The 18840-nt window shown below is 41.9% G+C and overlaps 1 protein-coding gene across 6 annotated transcripts in view; it reads left to right on the top strand.

The window, feature by feature from the left end:
* Positions 1-2012: 2012 nt before the first annotated feature.
* pias1a (protein inhibitor of activated STAT, 1a) overlaps positions 2013-18840 on the top strand; it is a 55371-nt gene continuing 38543 nt past the window's right edge. For 2 of the 6 annotated variants that reach the window (XM_013137485.3, XM_020055531.2), the window contains exon 1: positions 2056-2087. In XM_013137485.3, the coding sequence (XP_012992939.1) occupies positions 2064-2087 (24 nt within the window). In that variant the 5' untranslated portion in view covers positions 2056-2063. Of the gene's footprint in view, positions 2088-2121; positions 2448-17413; positions 17742-18657; positions 18737-18840 lie in introns of those variants that run through there. The other 4 variants (XM_020055539.2, XM_020055543.3, XM_034296747.1 and 1 more) reach the window with 4 other exon arrangements.

Genomic DNA, 18840 nt, shown 5'->3' with positions numbered 1-18840 from the left:
ATAAATTCATGTAAAATATTATTAAAAAGTTTCGCCTCTTTTTGCCTCGCCTCATGAATTTCTCTTAATAATTACAACACTGACACCTGGTGGATCTGAAATTTATTTAAAAAAATAAGTATTAAGGTTGTTTAATTTGATGTTTCGTATCTTACTACTCATTCCATACATGGTCCATCTCAGAAGTCCAGTCAAGTTATAATGTTTGACATTCTGTCAGGGGAATAGTTGGATTCAATAGTGAAATCTAATTCTTCTGATGTGAGGCCTAATAGATATTGATTAAATGCTCTTTAGATGGCCCCTTGTCCCAAGACACAGCCGAGGGAGACCTGCTCATATAATGGCAGCGAGGCATGTTGAATATTAATCATTTTTGACAGTAATTGCTCCCCACATGAAGACTAATTTCCTTTGGATACTAACCACTCATGTGTATTGTAGTAACGTTTTACACAGCAAACACTGAAGAACTCATTCATCAACTGTACTTATCATTTTCCTACTCCATCCATGTGACAATGGCATTACAAACAGGTTGTGTTGCTTTTTTCCTATTAAACATTTTACATCAGAAGCAGTTTTTATAGGATAATTTATGTATTGATTTTCTTGTAGAGCTTTACAATATCACAGTCTATACAAATGTGACTCGGCAATTTCAGACGTGAATTTCACATTTAGGTGAAATACTGAAATAGTTGCATGGATTGTATTACACAGTATGATTATTTTTCCTTTTTTAATCGTTTGTTGGTAAATATTTTTACCAACAAATTTTAAAAGGGCCATGGGATGAATTATCCTTAAATTACAAGATGCAACAGATCCCATTACTTCCTCTGTAAATAGTTTCTGTCATCTGTTTTTAACATCAAACAAATTACTCAAGCTGTTTATATTGTGGTAAGCCCAAACATAGACATGCCCACTTTAAAATCTAGTTTACTTAGTGAATCCACTTTCCTTGGTCCGTGATTTCAGATGAATATGTACAATTATTCACAATGGCCTTTTCAATCTGAAAAGGTATATGGTTTATTCCTTGTAGAAGTAAATGTGTTTCAACCTTTTAGAGTGACAATAAAATGATGTTTGTTCAAGGTTCATTATCATATTTTAATAGAAAACAATAATAACCTGGTCATGGAGTCTAACAATAAAAGACTCAGGTGACGAAGACCAATTCAAAGTTGACCTGCCTTTGCCCTGTCACTGTGGATGAAACATTGAACTGGGAATGTGTAACAGCTATACTTGTTCAAAAACACCTCCATGTGAACCTGATCTAGTGGATTTGTGTCAGCAATTATTTAATTCTAGGTAAATTGCATTACTAGCGAGATATCTTTACTCTGCCCGGTGTGATATCTACCCTAAGGATAAGGAGTAGCCATTTATGGTACTCAACTGCAAATACTGTATGTAGATGTATAAACACTGGGAAGCTGGGTATTATCACATTCATTATTAGATATGAGATACAACAGAATAAAGCAAGCAGGGTTGTATTTTTAATGTTCATGAAAACTTCGGGGTCTCAATAATTATAGAAACATCCGGAGTCTGGCAGTGGTTGTTGTCTCTATTGCAATGGTGAGAGTGCCATCTACTGGCTCAAGTGAATGTAGACTACTCCCGCATTTACAACTTCACACACGCGAGTAGGGCCGATACTGCTTCCATCTCGTTCTAAATTATAACAAATATATGTATTAACATTTGAATACGTACTACATATAAGAATTGAAAAGGTAAACAATACACTTTGTTAGAAATGCTGTAATTTTAAACCGGATATGGCACTGCGCTCTGTGCTACAATGTTAATTGCAGGCCAACCGAAGATGATTTAGGGTCCCCAAAGACGTATAGTCATGCCAATAATACATATCTATTGTGATTACCGGACTGATGATCTCTATTGGATAACTAAAACTGTTTCAAACACTCGAACAACGTTTCATAAATTTGAATAGAACCCCACAAAGTGAGCGCACGCAGCGTGTTGTTCGTCAAAGTCACGTGACATCACATCATCACGTTTGCGCTAGGAATTTCAAGATGGCGGAGAGTGCGGAACTGAAGGTAAAGCGCAGCTTGAAATCATTATAAATGTAAACGGTTACCAAACCTTATAATGCCACCGGAAGGCTTTGCATGTGTCATTTAAATGACATTTTTTTTGTGTGTGTGAATTGATGTCTAGTTTGCGCATAGTAAGAACTTTAATTGAATTAATTATGTGTTTATTGTTGATGTTAGGAGAGACCCGCTCGTTCGTTTAGCGGTCTTCTGGATGGGATATCTTCATTCGCTACCTAGATGAACAATTAAAAGTATTTTTCTTTTTAGTCCTTTAACATTGAGTAAACACTTAACTAAACGTGTCTTAAGACAAAGAAAGGAGATTTTTGACTGTTTGAAATGAGGATGCCACTATATCAGGTAATTAGTTGGATATCGTTTGGAAAGGGCGCGAGCGGTTTTGACGTTCTGTCAAGCTAGTTAACACAGAGCAGAGGCTCACACCAGGAGCGAGGGACGGTAGATGGACATGTGATGTTTTCTGCTATTTTACAAATAATACTAAATCAATTTGATGGTAATTATTTTGTTTTTTTTATGTTCGGAACTAGCCATTGTTGTGTAATTTTAAAACATTTCGTTGCCTGACTAGGTAACTAAATGACAGCAATGTGAAGAAAAAGTTAATTATTTCTTTCTCCACCCTGCTAACTCAGCATAAATGTTTAGCCAAAAGGTTTATTTCTGTTTCAAGTTTTGGTTACTTATCTGTCACTAGCTATTTCAGTCTTAATTCCAGTCTTAGCTAGTGGTCAGAAAAGCAAGCCTGCATAGCCTACTTTTCTGTCTCAGTATCGATGATTTGCTATCTACCGTTTTGCATGGTTCCCCCAGAACACTTGTCTTTTTATAATTATTTAATTTGAGGTTCAAAATCATGGTATGGTTGGTAATTAATTGAAGGACCCCGGGTCAGTAACCCTTGAATAGTTTCGCCAAATTATTGTTTGTGGTTTAGGCAGAGTGCCATCTTTACGTTTGTATTTGTTTTCTCTCATATTCAGCAATTCCTTATAAGATCGTTTTGCATGCTGGGTTTGATGAGTTGTCTCTCAGTCTGTAGATCTATTTGTGAGACATTGCAGCTGCAAATACGATGAGGCCTAGCAAACCCAAACACTTCAGACCAAAAATGTTCAGTCTGGTGGACCATTGCGTCAAACTTGGCCTTTAAGTTTACACCACCACCTGAGGTAGCGTGCACCATTATTTCCCCACACAGAGGTTGGTAAATGTGAAGATAATTGTCGGAACTCTATAGTTTCTGTGCAGTACGCATGCATATTGCCCTTATTTTCTCTGGATCGACGCCCACAATTCTTTGTAGTACGTCCGTGTGAATTCAAATTTTATGGAAGTTTTTAGGTGGCTTAAGATTCGTCTATCTAGCGTTTTATTCTCTGTTTGGTAATGTAAATAAGCCCTCATAGCCAGTCATCTCCCAGAGTTCCTTTTCCCTTATCCTCCTCTTAAACGGTCTTGCTTCCATTTCGAGTCTCACCTGGGAGCTACCATTCTCGTTCATCATGCAATTAAATTATGAAATACTTCACTATGTAAGGTCACTCCCATTGAATGGTATAACAATTTCTCCCGTCAAGGCCAGACGGGAGAAATTGAACTTCTCTCATACTTTAGATGACTTCTGTCATACGTGATCTTCCACTGTTATCAATGTGATCAATTAATTACTGCAACCCTGGAACAGATTTTTTTTTTTTTTTAGGGCTCACATTTAAAAATAAAATCAATTCTTAAATCTTCTCATTGAAATATAATTTGGGTCTGTGTAAGGTAGGCTGTTTGGGTGCAGGCAAAAAACACTCATGCCATTTGTTTGAATGCAAAGTTATACATTGGCTTTATAGGAACAATATTGGAACAATGTGCCAAAAGGAAAAATCTTTGCTTAACATCTAGCATGCTGTTGCAGTACACTAAGCTATGTAACTACTGTATTAGTTGTGACATTTTATCATGAAACATCTTTTCAAGTACTAACACCTATTAAATATTCAAGTAAAATGGTATGAATAAAATAATAGAAACATGATTCTCTTCCTTTATCTATGAGTACGTACACACAACTGTTTTGTGTGTATGTATTCTATTTGAAAGTTTATCCTTTTTTTGTTTTTATTATTTATTTTTTCTAAATCACCAGCAGGATGAAGTAGCACTTGGACATTCGTAACTTAATAATGGGAAATAGAATAATTTACATGGATGTAACAAGCGCATTGGTAGAGACATTAACATCACTTTTTATCGTTCTGTTTTTGGATATCTTGGCTTAATAGTTAAGCTAACCCTACTCAGAATCCAGGTTCCTATGTTGTAGTAAACATGCAGTTTTAACAATAGTCATATCTGAAAAGAGATTAGCTCTGTGATGAATATTTGCTATAGCCAAAGATCTCAATGGCTAATGTAGCTTTAAAACGTACAGTACTAAAAAGAAGCGGTACATTAATTCCTGCAGCCACTGTTTGTTTAGCGAAAAGCAAAAAAAAACAAAACAATACGTGATCCAAATGCAGTTAGTAAATAATTCTTCAGGCCATCTTCCAATGCATTTCAGGACATGCACCTCCTAAGGTCGCCCCAGGGTGAAGGGCTCATTTGAAGGTCCCATGTTGCTCAGCTGGTAGAGCAAGGTGCTTGCAATGCCAAGGTTGTGGGGTTAATACCCAAAGGGGACCAGGAGGCGAAGGTATGAATGTGTGTCCGCTCGCTACTGTATGTCGCTAGGCGTCAAAGCGTCCCCTGCATTACTTCAATGTAGGGGTGGAACGGTACGCCTCACAGACGGTGGTGGGGGCTGTGTTGCGTTTTGTGGGTCATTGTTCGGTACAGGCTGGAACCCTCTATTCTCAAGCATGGAGTACAGGCACATATCCACAGCCATACACAGGTTGCTCGTCGTTTCTTCAGCCTGATTACACGGATGCTACAGGCTGCTTGAAGGCACTGCGGCGACTACGTCGTCGTCGTTGTTGTTGTTTCTTTGCGTTTTCGTTTTGTTTCCGGGGATCCTGGTCCTGGGGGTGATGTTGGTGTACCTGAGTCAACGCGTTTTGAGGTGGTAGCATCAGTGATGACATACTGTTGATGTTTTATCGGTACCTCTGTCCATCACCGTTGTAGTCTACCTGGGAGGCCAATATGCTGTCAGACTGGAGATTTAAACTAAGCTGGAGCGTTCTACAATGTTGGTTAATCAAAGCCACCACTCGCCGAGCTCGCTGGCTCATAAAAGTAAAATTTGGGACATGTAAGTGTGATTTCTTCTCTGAGTGAGTTACCCTATGTTAATATGTATGTTTACAGAGACAGTCATTTGCTTGATTTATCAGATGTTTTAGGCCGACTCAGTCCTCCTGATGTTGTCTTTGTAGGTTCTCCAATCTCCAAAAAGAAACTCGGAAGCACTTAGTGGCCAATTGAGTCCTTGGTTATCTACTGTCTTGACTGGTTACTTAGTTTGGCAGCGCAATCAAGAGGGTTGGTGATTCCAAACATTGTCCCTTTTCACAATTATGTTTTTTGCTTTGACATGAAGCCACTGTGAAGTGTGGGATCTTATGTAGACACGTGTATACCTAAACGCGCGTGGCAACCATTCAACATTTTGTGTCACTTGGACATTTCCTGTTGTTCTTGAAATAAATGTTTTGTCCATTAAAACAACAAAATTAATCAGAAATACCGTGTAGATGTTGTTGCTGTCGTAGATTTCTAGCTGGATACAGAAGATTGTTTTAAATATAATATCTACATATGCTTACAGAGGCCCTTTATCAGCAAAAATCGGTCCTATGTTCCAATGGCATGTTGAATTTGCTAAGTTTATAATTTTAACAGGTTAATTGATCTTTTGCAATTGTTAGCACAGCTGAAAACAGTTGTGCTGATTTAAGTAGTAATATAACTGGCCATCTTTAGACTAGTTGAGCATCAACAGTTGTGGTTTGTATTACATTCTCAAAATGCACAGAAACCATTAACTTTCTTATGAACCTCGAATGTCTATTCTTGTTTTAAGAAATTATGGCTTTTCGATGCAAGAAAATGCCAAAAATCTGAAGTTCTCTTACAATGCTGTGTACTTATCCCTTCACAGAACAGCGCAAACTTCTCTAACCAGAATAGAATGGGGAGTGGGAGGCCCTGGTGCACAACTGAGCCAGAGGAAAAAATACATTAGTGTATAGTTTGATAAACAGGCAGAGTTGCAAAGAAAAAGCCATATCTCAGGCTGGCCAATAAAAGAGAAAAGATTCCGATAAAAGAACAGACACTCGACAGAGGAACATTGGGGAAAAGTGTTTTGGGCAGTCAAATCTAAGTTTGTGGTGTTTGGATCTCAAAGAAGAACATGTGTCAGATGCAGTCCAAATTAAAGATGCTGGATTGCTTGATGCCTTCTGTGAAGCATGGTGGAGGTAATGTGCTGCGGGTGCTTTGGTGGTGGTAAAGTGGGCCGTTTGTACAGGGTGAAAGAGATCTTGAAGAAGCAAGGCTATCACTCTTTTGCAACACCATGCCATACCCTGAGCTCAGTGTTTGATTGGAGCCAATTTCCTCCTATATCAGGACAATGACCCAAAGCGCCAAACCATGCAAGAACTATTTGGGGAAGAAGCAGTCAGCTGGTATTCTGTAGTATTTAATGTAGTGGCCAGCACAGTCACCGGATCTCAACCATATTGAGCAGTTCTGGGAGCAGCTTGACCGTCCGGTACATAGAAGTGCCCATCAGGTCAATCCAACTTGTGGGAGGTGCTTCAGGAAGCACGGGTTGAAACCTCTTCAGATACTCTCACGAAATTGACATCTAGAATGCCTGAGGTCTGCAAGGCTGTAATTAATGAACTAATTAACTAATGGAAAAAAACCCTGAATGGAAGCAAAGTTTGAAGGACCCAGTTATTTCAATTAAAACTCTTTCAATGACTACATTTCCTATTCATTTAGTTTTATTTCCAATTCAAACTCATTTCATGTGTTTTCATGGAACACAAGAACATTTCTAAATGTCCCCAAACTTTTGAATGGTAGTGTAATATCCAATCAATAAGGCAGGTTGGGGTGTGGTATATGACCAATATACAACAGCTAAGAGCATTTCTAAGGCACAACGCTTCACGAGTGCCTGGACACAGTGCTTAGCCGTGGTGTATTGTTCGTAATATATCACAATAATGTATCACAGAGTTTGTAATATATCACAATAATGTATCACAGAGTTTGTAATATATCACAATAATGTATCACAGAGTTTGTAATATATCACAATAATGTATCACAGAGTTTGTAATATATCACAATAATGTATCACAGAGTTCGTAATATATCACAATAATGTATCACAGAGTTCGTAATATATCACAAACTCCTGAGATGCCTTTGCTCTTATAAACCAGTTAGAAACGCATTTAGAGCTCAAACCCGTGGTATACCGTCTCTTATAAACCAGGTGGTTTGAATACTGATTGGCTGATAACCCTGGTGTGTTGGCCATATGCCGCACTTCCTCATGCCTTATTGCTTACATATACCACTTACATATAAGCCATTCAGCAATCACAGTTCAAACCGCACTATATATATATATATAGACGTGTGTAAAATCATATGTCTGCTTCACTACAGCCAATGCCGGATGTTATAAGTCCATATGTGCCGGGCTTTGTGGGAATGTTACCATAATAAGGTCAACCATGTAGGCTGATGGTCTTGTCACCTTAAGCTATGACCTCGACCTAAGCTACTATAGTCGGACAAATACATCCGCTCTTTCTATTTTGAATGGGCAGTTATCAGACATATTTTTGCAGTAGCCTCTTAGCGTTCCATGGCTGAAACCAGCAGTGCTGTACAAACGGCTCCCTGTCCTCTGGAGGCTTTACAGGTGGCGTCTATTTGTAGAGCCTGTGGCTAGGTTAATCTCCCAATGACACAGGTCCACCTCTCTCCCTCTTCTTTTCACAGCTCCAGGTTATCTCTCTTCGTTATGACCCCTGCCACTCTATTCAAAGGAGGAGAGATGTGTGCTCAGAAATCACCAAAGTGGATGATTATTGTTTTCTTCTCGCGTGTGTGTGTGTGTGTGTGGGCTGGCGGGCGTGTGTGTTTTTTCTTTGGTGATGTTTCTGTGTACTTACGCAACAGGGTCTGTGAGGTTTGCTGTAATTCTTGGTAACTCGCTGATGACTGATCAGATTGTTCCATTGCGTCAGAATAAGTGATAAAGCTATTTAATGTCTAATTATTCCCGTGTGGGTTTCAATAACATGGAAAGCTTGTTTCAGGGTCGGAGAATCTGCAGTGAGGAACCTGCCGTTGACAAAGCCGGACCTCTCCTTTAAAAGGACACCCTTAAGTTCAAGTAAAACAGATTAGCGCCGCGGGTCAGTGACAACACCCTGCGGCAGGTCGTGGGTGACTTGGTTAGGATCATTAAAAGCACCAAGTCGTCGACTCGGTTACAGCAGGTCTCTAAGCAGAATTAATTGCTGTTTTTTTAGACCCCTAGGTGGCGTGTCGTATTGTTCCACTCCCCTGCATGTAGCTACTTATAAATACAGTTTTGCCGAGTTGTCGACGCGTGTTAACCCTAAAATTGCTAGTCATCGCTGTTCAGTGTTGTGGAACAGAAAATAAAATACACTTGTCATTCTCCGACTGTCCTAGTTTCTTGGCTCCCTTATCTTCCTCTGGTATGGTGGCTGTTTGGCCGCTACGTTCACCTGCTTTGCTTATTCAAAGGGACATGAACGTTTGTCCCAGTGCCGGGTATGTAATAAGAGAGTCCATTTGAGTTGACTTAGTGACTGCAGGTATTTCCATGGGTCTGCTCGTACTCCTCATGCCCTGTGGGGAATCGAACCCTCAACCCTGGCGTTGTATGCGTATGTGTGTCGGCCACTTTACCATGATTGGCCTGGCTGTTTACTGCGGTAACAGTCAATCAAATTCCGAATTGTCCTTTTTTTCTAAATGCAGTTAGTGTGGTGACTATTCAAAATTCAGCCCTCTCACTTAGGCTAATTGGCCGACGAGAGCCTGCTCGGTTTTTGTATTGAATTATGCAATTCTGGAATTGCGTAACGCTGAATTGACTGATTTCGGTGCGCAGGGTTGTGTTGATCCACATTGTGCATTTTCATAATAGCCTCCGGGAACCAAAAATAGAATTTTTAAATATCTGCCCAGAATAGCCCTCGCCTCAGCTCGCTCCCGGGGTGGTTTTCAAGCCCTGTGTTGCCGTGGAAACGCGTAACTGGTGTTTCAGGCTATCTGGACAAGGACTGGAAGCACACTGGAAATGATTTGTGTTGAAGAATTGTCTTCTTGCTAGTTGTCAGACCAGGTTTCCATTCAGCAGACGAGTTTAAAAGGTCTGTCTGATCAAAGTCTAGGCGTGTGTGTCTGTGTGTGTGTGTGTGTGTGTGTGTGTGTGTGTGTGTGTGTGTGTGTGTTTGTATTTTCATTATTTTTGGGTTAACCATTTGTCTTGTCGTGTAAAGGTTTGTTGTTCTGAGGATTCTGAGAAGGCAGCGGAGGGGGAGGGGAAATATAAACAGATTACTTCCTTCTACCTGGGTGTAGTTCCAGTACCTATTTACATGTTTCAAGGTTCCTCCATTCCATGCACATTCCAGCGAGTCTCATATAACACAGCAATCAACTTGGGTAGCGTCGTCGTGCTTTAGTGACAACTTGTGGCGGCTTGGGCTCCTGTGAGCTCAATTAAATTCTAGTGAGTGTGTTTATTCTGTTGTGTAAATATTCTGTTCTGGACTGCCTGGTTGAACAAGCCATGTGAGATAAGGACAGAATAGAATGGGATGTGCTTCTGGAAGCATTCCTTGACACTGACTGTTTGCAGTCTACATGGACTTGCTAGGATAGAGGAGGACCTTGTGAAATGGATCACCAAGTTGAAGGAAAACTGGGTAAAAAGGAAAGTCCAAAAGCCAGTTGTGGTCCAGATAAATGTCAATTATTGGGAAATGTATAGGTCCATTTTAATTTCCACGTGCTTATGTCGCTTTAGTTGTTTAATTGTGGCCAGGATAGTTTTTTTTTTTTTCTTTTTCCAAAAGATCTTTAATCATATTTTTTATAAACTGCACACAGGCTGAATTTGATGGGACATATTGTTCTCTAACGAGTTTGTTTCCATTTTTAGCTACTACAGAGGAAATCCCTTTTCTGTTCCCGGATGGCTGGATGAAACGAACACGGCATAAGCCTATACATTGGGGTCACTCGTTTTTCTTTCCGTTGTTTAGTGACTGCTGACATTTCTTTGTTGCCCGTGTCATTATGAGTTACTTGGAACTGGGCTCAGCAAGCAGAACCGCACACACGACTTGTATCTGCAGAAAGAACAATACAAAGCTACGTCTTTGCCAACCTTTTTTCACCCGGTGGCCTATCTTCTGAGCCTTGAGGAGAAAAGCCCTGCTTTAATACGCGTGTGTGTCTGTGTGTTTGAGTGAATTTGGTGCATCTCTGTAGCACAGTGGAGATGAGCAGGATAGCACACACCTTCGACTGCCTGTCTGATTGTAGTGATGGGTTGGTCTACAGTTAAGCAGTACAGCAGGTATGTCTGCAGTGTTTGGTTGGTCTAGAGCAGAGGTCTCAAACCCACGGAGGGCCATGTGTCTGCAGGTTTTTGGGTTTTCCTTTAAATTGGTTCCCAGTTCAGACCTAAACAACCAGGTGGGGGTAGAAACGAACCAATTAGTGACCTAATTAGTCAATTAAGTACAAGGTGAGAGCAAAAACCTGCAGAAACTCGGCCCTCCGTGGAGCCGGTTTGAGACCTCTGGTCTAGAGTGAATCAGTACAGCAGATATTTCTCTGATAGCAGTGCTGGGTTGCTCTACAGTAGGGCTGCACGATTAACAATATGGACATGTGCAACATCCAAATGGCCAACTTGTGATTCTCAGCACCAAAAAGGTGAATGAGATGCGAATCAACGGCACGTGTCGTACATCCTCCAAGTTGGTAATAAGTGTAAAATAGCAGGTTATCTTCGCTCTTTACCCGTTGTTTGAAAATTAGAACTGTAATGGCAATATTTGTCAGAGATATTGCAATTCAATATTTTATCCAAATCGTGCAGCCCTATTCTACAGTGAGGCGGTACAGCAGATATCTGTGTGATTGCAGTTCTGGGTTGGACTATGGTAAAGGTGCCCCTGGGGGTGTCATCAGAGTGCTAGAGGTGTAAACTGGGCTCTTCTAACAGAATGGATCATCAAGCGATTAGCGTAGTGCCTTCCTGTCATCCTAAAACCACGGAGGCATTGATTGGAAAGTTGTCAAACGTTTGTTTGCTGATAATATCTTGCACAGGAGTTTTAAACCCATTTTGACCCATTGCGCTGTGTCCGGACTTCAAAGTGGTGCAGTGAGCCAAAAAACATTCGTTTTTTTCTTTCCTTTTGAAAATTGCCAACAATTGTTCACCACCTGTTGTTTTGGGAGTTGTCAGTGCTCTCTGATTGTCACAGTCCAGAAACTGTAAACGTTGGGTCCGTTGTTTTTCAAGTGACCAGACGATGGAGCATTGGTAGAGTTTGGTTCGAGTCGTCAGACAAATAAATGTTCTAGTCATGTAATGACTACTGTTGCCCCAACGTCCTGTGTTCCTTCTAGAGCATGCGGTTAAATGTTCCGTTGTTTGTCTAGAACGCTGGAAGGGACTCGTGCCTTTTCTCCATGGCTTATTCACATCTGTCGTTTAGCCAATGGTCTTAACGCGATTCTCAGTGGCGCGTCTGTCCTTTTTCATATTTGGTCACTATCCCCTCGTCCTGAGTCTTAGTTTGCCCTAGCAAGCCACATTGAGAATTATTTACCTCTGGCCCGTTTGCCTGAAGACAGGTAGAACCGTGGGTCTGCCTCCCTCTTCCCTTCTTCAACCTCCTTTTTATATTCTTTGTTCCGCTGTGGATGATTGAGGTCAAGGGAGAGGTCAGCCGTAATCCTGCGGGTGGGATGCTGCCCCGCCGGGACGTTCTTGTTCTGGTCCCCTGGCCCCTTTCCTCCCATGAGCGTGTTGCATTACTCACCAAAGCAACTCAACCCAACGTTTTACGACGGTTTTGTTGGGCCGTCTAGTGAGGTTGGGGACCCAAATCTACGGTTTCCAGCAACCGAAGAAAGCCTGTATTTACAGTGTTGTGCTTTGGGTGTTTGAAACTGTGGTATGTAACATAAATGGTAACTTTGAAGCTCCAGTCGCCATTCGACCCCGTTGTAACATGTGGGGTTGCGTTATCTTGGTGACAGTAGTCGTTTGGCAGTGGAACTCCACCACTAGCATTGGCCGTGCCATTTCGGGTCTTGTCTGGCTCACCCTCGTGGAGTACGTCACATTGAGGGGTTTGATTCCCGCAGTGGACTGGCATGTCCGGAGACAAGGCATTAGCCTTGGCTTTAGCTCAGAGTGTTTCCTACATGACTAAAATAGTGTGAGATAAGAAATAAACAGTCAGTGTCTAAACTTGCATTCTGCTTCGTCTAGCTGGGGGTTGAGAAATCAGTCTTGCCTGCAGGCAAGCTGGGGCCAGACTTACGTAGCCCTTGGCAAGTTGACACACCTGATTCTTTACCAGACATCCATACAGCCGAGGTAGGTCCTGTCTGAACGACATCCTCGACGCCCGAGGCTTCAAAGACGAGGGAGGAAGGTCTCCATTCTGGTAAGAGGTAGTAGCCCCGCCCCCTCATCTTCCCGCATTTACGTCTTCTAGCTGGTTCCTTCCTTTGTGTCCCCGTGGAGACCGTAATGTGCTCTGTCTATGTGATATTACAGCCATGCCCAGAGAGCACAATGAAACTAGGTATTTGGGAGTTGAGCTGGAGCCAGGAGAGCTGGAAGGCAGAGCGGTTGGGGGATGGGAGAGTGGAGAGGGGGGAGGGAGGGAGGGAGGGAGGGAATGGGGGGAGGGGGAGAGCTGGCACACATAATAAAGCATTACTCCCTCTAGCTGGGAGCCAGGGCTTTATATAATGGGGAGGTAGTCCACCCCCACAACCAACACACACACATTCATAAATATACACACACACACACACACATGGTCGCATACTGCAGAGCTTGGCCGGCCTGGCAGGCCATAATCAGTTTCATCTCCCAGTCACCTAGCTAGAAATAAGGAACTGCTTTTCTGGGTTCGTTTGCTAGTAAAAGAGAGGGACTCACCAGAGCGATTGTTGCTTTGTTCGCTGTTCGTTCACGCTCTGTTAACGCAGTGCGTTATGTGGACCGTTCGTTCACGCTCTGCTAACGCAGTGCGTTATGTGGACCGTTCGTTCACGCTCTGCTAACGCAGTGCGTTATGTGGACTGTTCGTTCACGCTCTGTTAACGCAGTGCGTTATGTGGACCGATCGATTGCTGCCTCATATCTACGCGTAGTATAGGTTTGCCAATCACGTCCGGCCATCTGTTCCGAGGTGCTGTTGATTTGCACACGGTACTGGTCCGTATGTGACTGGTCCTTCTTGTAAACGGGATGCATACTGTGTTCTGGACTTGTCCCAGATGCACTAATTACTCCACCACGCTGGCTACTCAGCTTGATGTTTGGGGAAAGGTGATTTTGGACCACAGAACAGGGCACCAGGTTTGGTGCCACTGAACAGGGTACTGCTCTAGATTACAGAGTGGGTCAAAAGCGATGCCTGTCAAGGGCAATCGATTTGAACAAACAGTTTGGTCAAACCCTGAGATAGAGCGACAAGAAGCCTTTGTTGTTCTCTGGTGATGAATTCTGTTCTAAATACAGTTTCATATCCATACCCAGCAGAGGTTTTAGTCCCTGGGGAAGGCATATATAATAGTTTTTTCAACGTTTTTACATTTTAAAATAAGGAATAACAAACGGCTTTGCTTCCTGGTCAAACATCGGGGTGTCTTATTAAAACGTCTACCAGACAAAGTTGGGTGAAAAAGGTGAAATCCTTGAAAACAGAATTAAAGTTGTTAATACCCCTAGCCAACTAATGCTAACATTAATATTGTTTCGCGGAAATTCCTGACCTGTGAGTCTGTAAAATATTGCTCAATAATCATTTTCTTCCAAAGTCCTACATTTTCTTTCTCTCCCAAGAGAAGGAAAGAGAATGAAAGTTCAGAGAAGTTACTGAAATGGGCAGACTGACCAATGACTTAGTGTTTGTTGGTAAGACGACCTCGGTGCGGTCCGCACCCTGACCCAAATGAGTAGGCCTGCACAAAAACAAATACTTTCATTATTAAAGTACTAGGCGTATAGGTTCTGGCTAGACTGTGTTGTAGACAGTTGAGGAAATCATTGAGGAAATCTACAATAATCCCCCATCCCCAGGCACTCCTTTAAAGAAGTCTTAGAGCCTATACACACATTATAATCAACATCATGTTTGACATTGTAATCTTGACTGATGCTGTTCAAACTGTCCTTTTGAAAGATACCACGGGCACAGCCAGGTGCTGTCTACAATAGCAAGTAGTGTATTCTATTTACCAGGACCGGGTGATCCTTCGTCTTTAAGTCTCACGTTTGGGAACATTTTAAGGTCTGTGGAAGTTAACATTTTTAAGAATCCAATACGACTGAGAAAATATCTACTTGAACAGCTCTCCAAATGATAATTTATGGGAAACTCCTATAAATTCCACCTCTCCCACATGACGACTTCTGACACAACCCCTTCTATGATAACTGACTGTTATAAACCGTGATTTCTGACAGTTGAATGTAATGTTTTTTTGTTCTTGATATTTTGATTTTTAGTGTCAGAAAAGGAATGGTGGTAGATAATATACTTTTAAAAAAAAAATTTTAAACAATGCCTCAGAAAGAAACAAAAAAATATCTCAACCTTGACATAAAATAAAATAGAATCTGGGTTTTTTTTATCCAATTTTTTTTGTTTTTGTTGAACTACCTGGCCCACTGCTTTGTCATAAAGCTGTGTCATTGTGGTCAGGGGTTTGAATCCTGGGTGGGCTGTACTGACAGTGACGTGGGGCTTGCAAAGGGCAGTGTAGTCCTAAATTGAGATGTTGGACCGGCCTGTCTCTTAGGGCTCTTGCGACTGCAGTTGCCTGCATGAAAAATCATGGTTTATGGCCTGGGTGTGCGCTCTCCTCCTATGCGCATTTGCCAGTACAAGGATTAAGTGTCCTGTCTTGAAAGATGCAAAAAAAACTTTGACACAGAGCAGTGATTACTGTAGGCTGTTTTTGTTCTCAAGACGTTTAAGGAACCAGACATGTTGACTCACAATGTCATACAGGCACTTTTTGTGAAGAGGAAAACCCCAATTTGATCAACTAAGAAAGAAAATAGATACTTCCGTGTTCCCTTTAATATTCATCAACACAGGCTCGGCATCCCAGGATGTGGACATTCTTGTTGAACATTCCCCCTCCTTTTTTTCATCAGCCCCTAGGCAGACAGAAGGGACTCGATATCACTTTAATCTCACTTGTTTTCTCTCAGATTTTGGCAGGCGGCTTAAATCTTTCAGTACATATCTTTGCACCGTGTTAGCATTGACGCAATTGGTTGCATGACAACCGGTGCCTCGGAGGTGTGACCCCTGTGCGTATGGCTGTTTTGGTTTCACCGTGTGCAGTGTGCCGTTACCCTCTGAAATACTTGCCATTTGTGTGTTCCTTATTTGTTTCTTCAAAGCGTGCCAACGCCTTTTGTGCCCACGCTAGTTTCCTATCGGTTTGTACATTGGCAGTGGAGTAATAAACCGTTTCCTTAAGGACTGTTACGTGAGATACGACCCCACCTTTCGCTTCACCGTCCAATCTGGCAGTTATGTTGAAAATAGACATTTCTTTACCAACCAAAATGTTTTTTCACAGTTGGACCATAAAACATTTTTGGCTGTGAGAAAAATGTGACAGCGTTCCTATGGTAACAGGACTAACGGCATACTGTATCTGAGAATCTTCCCCCACTGTAGTTCCCCCTCTGTAGTTCCTCTTGCTAGCTTGAATATAACTATTGTAATGGGTACACGTCAACAAAAATAAAGCAAGACAGATAAAATAAAGCGACATTAAGACGTGTATGAAGTACCTAATTTTCTTCATGAGATTGTAATACCGGGGCGTTCACAAAATGCTAGTAACATTGGTTATTTTACCGTATTAGTACCTGGTATTAATGGGTATGTTAGGTGTTTTTCGATGAGCTCCTCTGCCGGAGTTCACCTGTAGGGCCGTCTCATTTGGCTCCTGAATGACTCATCACTTAAAATGCTTAAGAGATAAAATCCAAACAATGAAAAGATTGCAGATAACCAAAAGGTAAGGCAAAGTTGGCTATAATTAGTCTGATATGGATGTCCAAATAAGTTATATCTATGGTGTCCTGTTCTGCCAACAGACGTTATGCCACTCTGGCATAAGAGCTGGAACACTAACATGGTCTCTCACAATTATTTATTGTTAGTGCAATACAGATGAGCAATATTTAATGAATAATTAAGCAAATTTGTCTCTATGTAAGCAATTATTGTCGCAGTGGAAATTAATGGCTTGGTTCATCAATGAGATGCAGTTTCCAATGGTCACCTTAAAGAGCCGTTGATTGGGGAACGACCCCTCGCTGGCTGCTGGCCCCCTCAAGCCTAACCGTAGGTCGGGACGACCCCGTGGGTATGGAACCTAGGTTGCCTGGCAACCCCAAATATCTATGAAGTGAATGCTGAGGACGACGCAGAGTTGAACTCGGGCAGCACGCTCCCAAGTAAGATTGTTCCTCCGTAGCGGCATAAGGTCGTTCCCCCCGGCTGCAGGAAAGCTTAGCGAGAGACACTGGCCCTTTCATGTGTGCGAGTGACAGGAGCGGCGACTCCCATGTCCTGCCTCGGTAATGACATTTGAGTGTATTTATCTCCTACAGCCTTGCGCTCCTTCTGCCAGATGAAGCAGTCTGTTCAAAGAGGCTGCCGTGTGTTGCACAGCTGAGCCTGCCTGCCTGCCTGCCTGCCTGCCGCCTGTGCGCCTGCCTGCGCCTTCAAAGAATATATATTTTTTTCCCCTTGTTTGCTGTCTGGTTTGTTTCATTTGTCAAGATGGCGGGGCGAGACGTTAACAGGTGTGTGTGTGTGTGTGTGTGTTAGTGGCTGGCTGTGTGTTTGAACTAGCCCATACATCTGTACAGCGGTGTCGACGCATGCGCCCATCTGCGGGTTTGCGTGTGTGATGATTTTTTTTTTTTTGTGCATGTGTTTGTTTGGTCTTCGTTATCTTGGGTTAGGGGAGTGTCATAATGACTTCCTCTGATGGATACAGTGACATCTGTGAGGACCTGTGTTACCCATCTCTCCCGTCCCCCTTGCCCTCCGTCTTCCCACCGGTTTAGTTTCAGTTTAAAGGGCTTTATTGGCATGGGAGGCGTTTGTTTACGAGTTTCAAAAGGATATTAGTAATGGATGCACGACACATCAGTGTTGTTGTGCCTAGTGGAACCCTTGCTGTTAATAGATTGCCAGTGTTCCAGTTTCCCACTAAGCTAATGAGTATGCTGAATGACAAGTTCGTCTTCTGAGAGCTGGCGCAAAACATTTTTGTTGGCCAAAATATCGACCCGGAACCATGACAAAATCTCAAATGGTAAGCCCCCCCCCCCCCGGTATTTTTCTGATTTTATTGCTAGTTCATATGGGCTACATTATACCCCCTCCTGTACATATCAACAGTGATTGAGGTGGAGGAAGAAGAGGGAAATTAGCCATTGTTATTCAGTGTTTTGTAGCTTAATATGTCGCATGTAAGCCACCCGATGTGGCCTTAAAAACAGCATCTGTTGAAACTGCTAGTGGGCTGATCAAGGTGTAGGCCTTTTCAGGATTTTGCTTATGGTGCAGTTTGTTTTGTGTGGTGTCTTTACAGAATACTGTCATTTTTTATCCAATGGGTCCTGATGGGTCCTATGGCTGATTTCAAGAATTTTTAAGCCAGTTCCTGATACCGTTTTGTAATTTTCTTCAAGTATGTTTCTGCCTTGACTTAGATCTGTCATAGCATTGTTGAAACTACCTAATGGTGTTGACGTTTAGGCTGCCTTTGGTGTAACTCTTTGTGTGCTCTAGGGCCACTTTGAACACTTCTCTGCTCACTCATTTAGATATGCTTGTCCAATTTTGCACGGCAATTGTGATTGCTGTCCGAGACGTGCAACATCTTGGGCCTGAACGAGCACAGATAATGTTTCATAGGTAGACAGCCCAAATTCTTTCTGTTCATTAAGCTGGCTAGGATTGCTACTGTGAAGATGTGCAATCTATTTTATTAATGCACTATATTTATAAATTACGTTAAAAGTTCAGATTTTTCATTCAGCAAAATTTTATGAAAATAAATAAACGATTAATCTGATATCGGCTTATTCAGTATTGGTCAACCTGCATTGAATAGCCAGCTTTTTGTGTTGTTTGTTTCCAGGATTGAGTTTAGGAGTGAACTTTTTTTTTTCCCAATCCTGTTGACCAGTTTTCTGACATGCTGTTCCTTCTTTTTTTCTTCTTAGTGTATTCCCAGCATTTCCCTTTTGTTCATTTAGTAGCAGTGGCCCGCTGCTGCTAAATTGTCCGCCGCTCCAAGACAAGGTGATGATTTATAAATCTTTTTTATTTATTATTTATTTTTAAGATGTATTTGCTTTATATATGCTTTATTGGACAGGAAATTGATGAAAGATTGAGGGTATCGG

Source organism: Esox lucius, chromosome 2, assembly GCF_011004845.1.
Source record: "Esox lucius isolate fEsoLuc1 chromosome 2, fEsoLuc1.pri, whole genome shotgun sequence".
Lineage (NCBI taxonomy): Eukaryota > Metazoa > Chordata > Actinopteri > Esociformes > Esocidae > Esox > Esox lucius.
The sequence above is the reverse complement of the archived record's forward strand: the minus strand, read 5'-3'. Positions and strand labels throughout refer to the sequence as shown.